We start from the raw sequence: 9780 nt of genomic DNA, 5'->3' as shown, positions 1-9780 counted from the left end.
GAGGCCTTCACCTGTCAGCGATGGTTACAAGCTCAAGAGATTAGTGTAAGAAATTACATAGGTAACCTCCAGAGATAATGTACCCACCAAATCATGCTTTAGTATCAGAGAAGGAAAGGTTCGAAGTTATGTCATACCGTGTTTGTGTATCCATGCTTTTTCCTGAAAGGCTGCAATGCCCTGACCTTAAAATGAACGAGCAACAGTTAATCCTTAATAGTTACATCGGCGGGTGTTCGGTTGTAAATCGGATAATGTACTACACGAACAGCAGAACATCAACCCAAAAGTCCAAACCAAAGCCACACCGCTCGGTATCATAGTATTTAGTAAACTGTTGCAGACATGAACATTATTTATGTACAGAAACTACTGTGTGACCTTGGACTTAAAACGATTGTCACTGTACAGGACAAACCAACCAGTGCAGCACGAATATGCTTCACTTTTCTCTGACAAGTAGATCAGTATTGCATAGCCCCCTATATAAGACTGCCAGGATGTTCTCCACTGGTCCCACCAGGTAACGTCTCCAGAGGTTTTGACAGATCATCCACACTGGTCAAAGGCTCGTCGTTCACGTCAGAAGCAGATGTCACTGAAGGGTTTGACAGATCAACATTTGCCGAAGGCTCGTTCACAGAAGAAGAATCTGTCTCAGAAGGGTTTGTCAGATCAGAGACATCAACCAAAGGCTCGTTGAAGGCACAAGCACATGGTTCGGATGGTGTGGTAAGGTCAGCAACATCAACTAAAGGCTCGTCATCATCATCTGAAGATGAGAATGTACTGCACAATTGAGCTGAGCCCCCAGCGCCATTGTCAATGACCTCCAGATCAGAAATTTGTGCTTCAGATTCAGATGATTCGGCAAGCAAGACTTCAAGGGACAAACTACTCTTACTGGTACCCTTCGACATGGAGGTCAGGCCCAACATGTCATCCTTGAACTCATAAAGCAAATCACAAGCCTTTTGCAGCTCTTCCCCAGAAATCCGTGTTGCCGTAGGACAATCTCCAATGTCTTCAAGATCTTCCACGTAATTTCTCGATGTGGCATTCGCTGAAACAGAGGCAGGTGCCACACTAAACGGCTCCATACTACTCAAACTTAACCAGGAATGCATCACATTTGGTTTTGAGAAGGTATCATCTGGGCTCAAGTCTGAGCTGCTGTTCTCAATCCATTCTTTCCTGGAATCTGTAGCAGGATACTGAGAAAATATGGAGTCAATCCCAACAGAGAGCCTAAAGCCACTCTCTGCATTCTTTAGGACGCAGGCCTTATCTAAGACAGCTTCTTTTGTAATGATATTGTGCCTACTAGCAGCATTTCCCGGATCTACACTGCTTGACCCATCAAAATTTGCCCCAATGGATACACTAGAATAATGCTTCCCCTCATCAGCATTAACCTCAAGTGCATTCCTCACTAGAAGTTGACTGATATTTTTTGAGCTTTTATCAGTTCCAGCCAATGTTCTCTCAGAGGACAGTTTTTTAGGCCCGTCATTACTGCTGCATACCTCAGAAGTAACATTCTTGCCAGAGCTAGCATTTCTTGCAGCAAGAAACTCTGCTAAGGATATGGCAGGTCTATTTTCATTAACATGAACTCCATCATCAACAGCTTCAAAAACTGCAGGAGGCTTAGAAGGTCCCATAGGTTCAGTGCTTATGGCATATGGCATCGTGTCCAAAGTAGGATAATTGTTTTGTCCATCTACCTGACTTCCACTATCAATAGATTGCTCAACTGTATCAGGCTGTGAAGGGACAACCAATGATTCTGTGCTTGCAACAAATGACACCTTTTCTGCATTAAAATCAGTGTTTTGTTCATTTATCTCAACCTTGATATCCAACATTTCCTTTGAGAGAGATGTATGTGGAGTTGCATCAATTTCCTGAGAAGATCTGAAGGTACCAACCAAATTTGCATCACACGTACCCAGAAATTGGTCAGCTGAATCATCTATAGTGGACTTCTCGCCCATGTTTTCAGGAGAAAGGGAACAACTCAAGGAATCATTAGTATTTTCAGCACTTAAATTACTGTCAGTGCAAACAACAGGTTTCGAAGATGATGGTCCTTTGCTGGAAGTGAGTAATGCCTCTAATGCGGAAGCCAATGCACCATTGATAGATACAGGTTTTTTGCTCTTGGTGCTGTCAACAGTGCCTTTGCTCAGAGTATCACCATATTGTGTGTTACCATCATCATGATCCCCAACTTCTGCTTCTTTCTCTTCCTCCACTTCTTCGTCATAGTCATAATCGTCATCTATGAATTCAGGAACCTTGACAACTAAACCTGGGGAAATCTTTCGCTCCTTTTCAGAAGATGGAGCACAATAGACAGGTGAGGAAGGCCCATCATGAACGTCTCCACCAGTTAACTCAGGTTGAGCAATAAAATCAGGGACCTTCACAAGTAGCCTTGGCATCACATTAGACCCACAAATATTAATCTGGTTTTCCCTGGTGGCGTTGTAAGAATGGGCATCATCAGAAGAAAAATCTGGCACCCTGAAAGCTAAACCAAGCTTCCTATCAGTTACAGGAGCAGGAGCACATGCTTCCTCCTGTGAGTTAGTCATATTAGATATACCATCTGATGCTGATCTAACTGCAGAAGAACCTCGCAAAGACTGCATCTCCACAGAGAATGAACTAAACTGTTCCTCCAGTCGCTGAAGCCGTGCCTCAATGCTACCGAGGGGCTTTATCATGCTGTCTTCAAACCTAGAGCAGTATAGTTCCATCTTCTCAACCTTAGATAGCAGAGTATCCAGCTTTCTCTCAATATTATGATTATAAAAAGTAAATTCATTCACAAGGGGATTAGCAAGATGACCCACGCCTGATCCTTGCTGGTACTTCACTGATGGCGCTTGTGTGCTTTTTGTTGTTTGTACAGGCAAAGGCAACGGTAGAGAATCGGTGTCCTTCAACTGGAACTCACCTTGGTTGCTTTTTTCATTAGATACTGTTCCACTGTGTGCAGAATTTATTACACTTTCTATCCCTGATGGCTTATGATTATCTGTGCTACTTAGCCCCGTTTCCTGCATAATCTTTTCAGATGGGTTGCTCTCTTTCACGGCACGATCTTGGGTAAGTTGAGTCCTTGATCCATCAAAAAAGTATCTCTCATCAATTTTCAAATTTCTTGAATTAGACATTTGCATAAGTCCAGGAACAAGCATAGCCATCAAAGAACTACCACCCATGTTTCCAGGACCTGTTACTGAATTATCATTGGTAGATTCAACAGGGTCAGCAAATATGCAGATCTCCTCAATGTGCACTGATGTCTTTGACTGAAGTGACAGAAGACGGACAGTAAGAGACACACATGGGCTCACATCAGTCATCTCAGCAGTTGCTTCATAGTGTGCCTGCATTACACATAGAAAACAAAAGGTTAGAAAGACAACTTTACTACCATATAAGGCTCAGCTGGTTGTAACTTTGTAAGTCCTGCTGCTCATCATTCCCACTTCTCTATAATATTTCCACTTAAAAACATAAAAATTTGGGAAAGAACTCTACATTACTTCCTAACAAAGAAACACACGACTTATCTTAGCCGACAAACTCACACAAGAAAGATCTAGTTATCTGATTTTCTCTGGTGTTCACTGCAGCCAAATCTCATGTATTTCCAATAGTTGTCACCTAGCAGCAACTTCTTTCATTTAAAACATATAGCTAATATTTGATATCTCCCAGTTCAGCAAATCTACAATGTGCATTCGAATCTCTACATGTCGTTGCCTGTTGGGGATTGGAATGATTCAGCAGGTCTATGTCGCGAAAAGGTTCAGGCGCCCAAATAGTAAGAACGTTGCAGTTGAAGCCACACCCAGCAGAAATTTATGGTCTGAATACTACACAACATTTGTTGTGAAGAACAAAAAAGGAATTACCAGAGTATTTTCTTGGCGGATTCTGATTGCGCTCCTTTCTTGAGCTTCTGGCGTGTTATTTCCCATAGGAGATTCTGGAATTTTGACATCAACCCAACTCTCTTCATCACTACTACTTACACTTTTGGTCTCCTGTTCACGCTTGTCACTAGTTGGAGCACCGCCACTCCGCTGAGACATACTTTCTTCACCGCAGGGCTGTGGTTCTTTAACAGCAAGTCCACAACGAACAGTGCATAGATAGTCCTTGCTGGTACCCTTTGCGTCAGTAGAATGGTACAGTTCATAAATCCGAGCTGTGCTTCGCACATATACCCAGTGAATCTCATACTTTCCCCTGAAACTAACTGAATAACATCCTTGAATTAGTCTCGCGCATAACAAAATGACTTGAAATTTGTCCATGACAGGTACAGAGTGAAATGGAGACCAACTACAAATATGTATACAGAATGGGATGCAGCCATCTACAAATTTCACACTATTATTACAGGCTTCCGTGGAAATTCAACAGTTCAATAGAAGATGACAAAATCAGGTATGACGCTATCAAAGTGGACTTTAAGAATTTCAACATAACCAGTGTTAGATGGGCATTCCATGATGACGTAAAGTACAATCCAAAACTACCAATTACTGTTCCTATGATCATGGATCGATTAGCGCAAGACTGTTATATATAACTAAGCTCCACTACTCCAGTAGAAAATGGCATTGTTCGCCTAAACTGCCATTTAGGCCAATTAAAGGGCATTTAAGTACTACACGGCGGTCAGTTGTATTCTACTAATGACCATTGGGCCGATTAGTGGCTAATCAGCCGTTTTTTCACCAATTGGCTAAAAATTGAGTGACCAACTCGGCTGCTTAAACATCTAGGAGAACAAAATGGATCGCTATATTTCACACAGCAATCATTCATCAATTTTCGTAATAACATTCCAAACAACAGGGTTTGGGCATCTCAACGTCTCGTTATAGTTTATTAGTAAAAAACAATAGTGTGTAAAACTAACAAAGGAGACCCAAATCATTCATATGATACTTCCAGTCCAATGGAATCACAGCAATAGAACTTCAGAACCCGAACAGAGTTGGCTAGTTCAGTTTAGCTAGTACTAGCCTAGTAGGGTTTGACCCACTCAGACGCTGTCCAACGCAGAGAGCAACACAGCAATTCCCAACAACGCCCGTATGCATCTGCACCCGATCAACGACCCGACTATCGCGCACACAGCGCAAAATTTTGACTAAGATAGTAGTAATCCTATCGAAGGCAAAGCGAGGACTCACCAGTGATCTCGCAGGGAGGAGCGTCTCCGTCCCCATCAGGCAGCGGACGTGAGAGTACAACGCCCGCGGGGGTGGCCTCGGCGTCCTCGTCGGAGGTCTCGAACGAGATGACGTCCTCCACGGCCCCGCCGCCGGGGCCCGGAGCCCACGAGCTGGTCGCTGTCCAGGGCCGGCCGCCGGCCCCGTTGTCCCCGATCCCGACGCCGCCATCTCGCACTTCCACGCGTTGGGTGGTGGTGGTGGAGCTGGCAACGGCGGTGTTGCGCCGGTGCGTGCGCTCGCCGCTCGCCTGCCTGTGGCTTCCGGATTCGATCGGGCGATCTAGCTTTCACTACACGCGAATCTGGTGACTGTGGTCTGTAGATCTCGTTTCATGGGCCCATATGGTCTTATGGTTTTCTATTAGGCCCATGAACTGGCTCGAAAGGAATTCCGGATCGAAATGACATGGGCCATGAGGCCTGAAATCTCCGTTTGGCCCATTTACTTCGTCAAATCGTTATCCACACCCACGCGCTCGATCCACCGCAGGTCCTCAGACCTCAGTCCTCTGCTGCTGACGCTTCCGTGTACGGCCTCTGGCAAGCGGCAACGATGCCGCAGCCAGTCCGCCCGCTCGCCGCGAGCGCCGTCGGAGGAGGCGGCGGGTTCTCGGCGGTTGTCCCCCTGTCCCTGCGTGAGTGGAGGGGGAGGACGTGTCGCGAGGTAGTCAGCTTCTCGTCGTCGGGGAAGGGGGGCGAGGAGCAGGCGGCGCCGGGCGAGACGCCGAAGGAGGCGCGGCGGCGGCTGGCGGAGCTTGACAAGCTGCTGGAGGGGCTGGTCGAGCCCAAGATGCGGCCGCCGACGCCACCTCCTCCTCCAGGTAACTCCAGCCTCTCTTCAGACTCTGCCTACCCTGCCTGCTCTGCTCATGTCGACGTGTCCTGTGCTAGTAGCCTCTGTACGTGTGCAGTTTCCTGATCGTAGTCTGTACAGTTAGCTCTTGTTTAATTGCATCTAAAATTTCAAAATTTTATAAGATTTTCCGTCGCATCGAATTTTTGAACGCATGCATGAATTATTAAATATAGCTAAAAAAACTAATTACACAGTTTGTCAGTAATTTGCGAGACGAATCTTTTGAGCCTAGTTAACTCATGATCCGATAATAATTACTAAATACAAACGAAAGTGCTACAGTACCAAAATTCCAAAAAAAAATTGCAACTAAACAAGAGCCTAGACGAATTCAGTTGAATCAGTGCGTATCCGCATATATAGGCAGAGCAAGATCTTCACCACGTCCAACAATTGATGCTAGTGTTTGTTTACAATTATCTATACAGTATTCACTAAAACGATAAGATTTATTTTATGAAGTGTCAATCTGCCTAAGGTCATGTTTAGTTCACAAAAAATTTTAAGATTCCCCGTCACATCGAATTTTTGGACACATGCATGAAACATTAAATGTAGTTTAAAAAATTAACTAATTGCACAATTTAGCTGTAAATGACAAGATAATCTTGTGAGTCTAATTAGTCCATGATTGGACACTAATTATCAAATAAAAACAAAAGTACTACAGTAGTCAAACTCAAATAATTTTGCGAACTAAACACGCCCTAAGACATAATTCGGAAGAGATGGACCAGTCCTGTGTCGTCTGTACTGAAACTTCGGTTGAAACTTGAAAGTACTCTGAATTTTGTGAAAGGTCGGTACTCAGTTTGCAGTACCACTCGTGCCCGTTCTAGCAGCAGTACATGAGTGCAGATGAACCTGTGCGGTAAGAAGTATGTATAGAAGCACCCTTCGCTTGTGCTCCAAAATTCTAATAACTAGGTGATACCACACGTGTTACTGCAGGATTTTCTTAAATAAAAATTTAAGGTAAAATTTGAAAATAGAAATACGTGATTGTATGGCAACATTCATAAAAAATTAGTGGAAGACATAAATAGATAGTCCTATGCTAGTAGATAGTGATGTGGCATTTGATATAATGGATTCCTATATGATATGGACATATAGCTTGCATGTTGAGAAAAATAGATGATATGAATTTTACTTGCATGTTATTTTTTTATCGGATCTGAAAAAATCGATAAGCTAATAGAAGAAACACAAATAGAATATTTGATCATATTATAGAAGAATATGTGGTGAAAAAATAGCATATGTATATGACTTTACGTTAATAGATTAAAGATTAAAAGTATTACACATAGTAGAGATGACATGGATATTTTTTGTTTATCGGATTAGGTAAAAATCTATACGCTAATAAAAGAAACACCAATAAAATATTTGATCATATTATAGAAGAATAGGTTATGAAAAACATAACGTATGTATATGATTTATATTAATAGATTAAAGATTAAAAGTATTGCACATAGTAGAAATGATATGGATATTTTTTGTAATTATTAGAAAAACACAAATAGATTGCATGAAAGAATTGCAAGTTAGTGGGACACTTAGTGGGGAATGATGTAGATATCTTGCATGAAGAGAGAAATAGTTAGTGGGTGCCATCTATATATGTTATATAGATGCCTAGTAAGTATAGAAGAGTCACTATTAAAAAAATTATGTGAAGCATTTCCTTTATGAATTTCAGCCAAGAAAATGTACTTATTTTCAACCTTCTGCGGTTCCCTATGAGTGCACACGGGCTCACTTGTTTGAAGCCAGTTTAATGTTCTTATGAGAGCCAGAGAGAGCTCTTTTCAAAAAAAAAAAAAGTGACAGAGAGAGCACATTTGTAGCAAAATGCATGTTTCCGGTTTTAATTACAGTTCTTGCTCATTCACATCGTTTAGCAATCCACAACATCTAACATACGCACTGTTATTTGTTTGAAACAGACCCGTACTTGGACCGAGACATGATAATGGGGCGGGGATCCACTGATGAACTACCGGAGGTATCTCCAACATACGTAGCATTCTCGACGCTGGCACTTGTTATCCTCACGGTATTCACCAACGTCATGTTCAATCTGTACATCAAACCTTCCGTTGACGGCGTTGATCAACCCGTAAGAATTCAGAGAGTGCCTCTAGTAAATCCAGCAGATCAGCAATTCGAGTAGCTTCTGCAGAGGATACAGGTCTATTATGGTGAGAGAAGACAAATGCTTTTTCCGAGTAGAATGAATGGAATGTTTATTTGTGTGTCACCCCTGACTCTAGCTTCTTACTCGTTTTCTCAAATGAACTCCCCTGTCCAAAGATACAACCAGTCCCCTGTCCAAAGATGCAGCAGCCTAAAATGCTTTTTACTCGTTTTCTGCTTTCAACTGCAAGCTTGCATGTGGATCAACCATGCCATTTCTTTTTTTTTTAGAAAAAAGATTACCAATCCGGCCTCTATGACGAGACATACACAGCCATTAATACAACATTTGCAAAAACAGAAAAGGACGCACCAGTCTCTAGAAAGACACAGAACTACTGCAAGCGATAGACATGCTTCCACCCTCCTTTAACTAAATCAAGAACAACTATCTCAATTAGTCTGCTCAAGCTGGAGAATGCGTTCTTGGCATGCTCCTCGCGCTGCAACTACGCCCAGAAACGTAACCAGTATGTTCCCCCTGAAGATGACCTGCAAAATCGAGTTAACTTTGATTTTATTAAAAATAATATCATTGCGACATCTCCAAATCGCCCAGCATACAGCAGCAAATCCCCACCCAGATGAAATTCCTAACCTTTTTAGATTGATTAGACAGCCAAGAATTAAACATATGACGAATTGATCTAGGTGGCGTTAAACCAGTAGCATAAAAGATAATTCTCCAAATCATTCTCGCATAAAGACAGTCCAGGAAAAAAATGTTTTATAGTCTCATTACTATTTTTTTCTCGAGTCAACATGGATCTGCAGTTCCCTCTTTTCATTAATGGGGAGAATCGCAGGAAAATTTATGATCGCAACTGCTGCAGTAACCACCGGGGGCACCAGAAACACCGACATGAATAAGGCAACGGCGGTCAAGTCTCAAGTGACGAGTGGTAGGGGAGTGCTCTGGTCCCCCCAGATCCGAAATCTTCTAATATGCCCTGACTGAATTTTTTGCATGAGTTGCTGATTTTGGCTTACATTACGTTTTTTCCCCCTCCCTTTCTTTGATTTGGCTTTTCTCCTTCTTTTAAATACTGTATCTATCGTTTGCTTGTGGAATTCCTTTGCTTGTCGCCGGCGTCTTTTGTGCTCCGATAGAGATGCAGGTTCCTCGTTCACACAGCTTTCATTAGAAATGCTTGCCAGTTCACACAGCTTTCACTAGATACTGCATCTATCCTTTTGTCACGTATTTTGTCTCAGCGATAACAGTAGTACCAGTACACTTTGGTTTCATTGTGGCTACACAAAAACACGTTCACTTTTCCTCCAACCTTTTTTCTTTCTTTCGCGGACGACAACACACTTTTCCTCTTTATAAACAAGCCTTCACTCGCCCCCGTGATTACTCGTTGTTTATTCCGTCCTCCTGGCCGGTCGAAATGGCACAGGCCTCTCTTATTTTGTGCTTATATTAAATCTGGCAGCGATCGATCGTTAT

At 42.6% G+C, this 9780-nt stretch overlaps 2 protein-coding genes across 2 annotated transcripts; one reads left to right on the top strand and one right to left on the bottom strand.

Annotated features, from left to right (window-relative positions):
* Positions 1-206: 206 nt before the first annotated feature.
* LOC120662879 lies at positions 207-5681 on the bottom strand. The gene is made up of 4 exons (XM_039941938.1): positions 5673-5681; positions 5226-5550; positions 3933-4279; positions 207-3401 (listed from the first exon to the last, which is right to left on the bottom strand). Exons 1-4 carry the CDS (start codon positions 5679-5681, stop codon positions 483-485), a joined length of 3600 nt encoding a protein of 1199 aa, XP_039797872.1. The 3' UTR covers positions 207-482.
* Positions 5682-5745: 64 nt separating this feature from the next.
* On the top strand, positions 5746-8495 carry LOC120661724. The gene is made up of 2 exons (XM_039940645.1): positions 5746-6087; positions 8078-8495. Exons 1-2 carry the CDS (start codon positions 5820-5822, stop codon positions 8302-8304), a joined length of 495 nt encoding a protein of 164 aa, XP_039796579.1. The 5' UTR covers positions 5746-5819; the 3' UTR covers positions 8305-8495.
* The last annotated feature ends 1285 nt before the right edge of the window (positions 8496-9780 follow it).

Source organism: Panicum virgatum, chromosome 2N (assembly GCF_016808335.1).
Source record: "Panicum virgatum strain AP13 chromosome 2N, P.virgatum_v5, whole genome shotgun sequence".
In the NCBI taxonomy this organism is placed as follows: Eukaryota; Viridiplantae; Streptophyta; class Magnoliopsida; order Poales; family Poaceae; genus Panicum; species Panicum virgatum.
This window is presented reverse-complemented; position numbering and strand designations above follow the sequence as displayed.

Bases quoted from the DNA above. Each gene is read 5' to 3' on its own strand.
- LOC120662879 (XM_039941938.1), bottom strand. The intron at 4,280-5,225 runs GTGAGTCCTCGC...GATGTTATTCAG, and splicing joins TCCTCCCTGCGAGATCACTG to TTAGTTTCAGGGGAAAGTAT. The intron at 3,402-3,932 runs GTAATTCCTTTT...TGTGTAATGCAG, and splicing joins TCCGCCAAGAAAATACTCTG to GCACACTATGAAGCAACTGC.
- LOC120661724 (XM_039940645.1), top strand. From the start codon at position 5,820: ATGCCGCAGCCAGTCCGCCCGCTCGCCGCGAGCGCCGTCGGAGGAGGC. The intron at 6,088-8,077 runs GTAACTCCAGCC...TGTTTGAAACAG, and splicing joins GACGCCACCTCCTCCTCCAG to ACCCGTACTTGGACCGAGAC.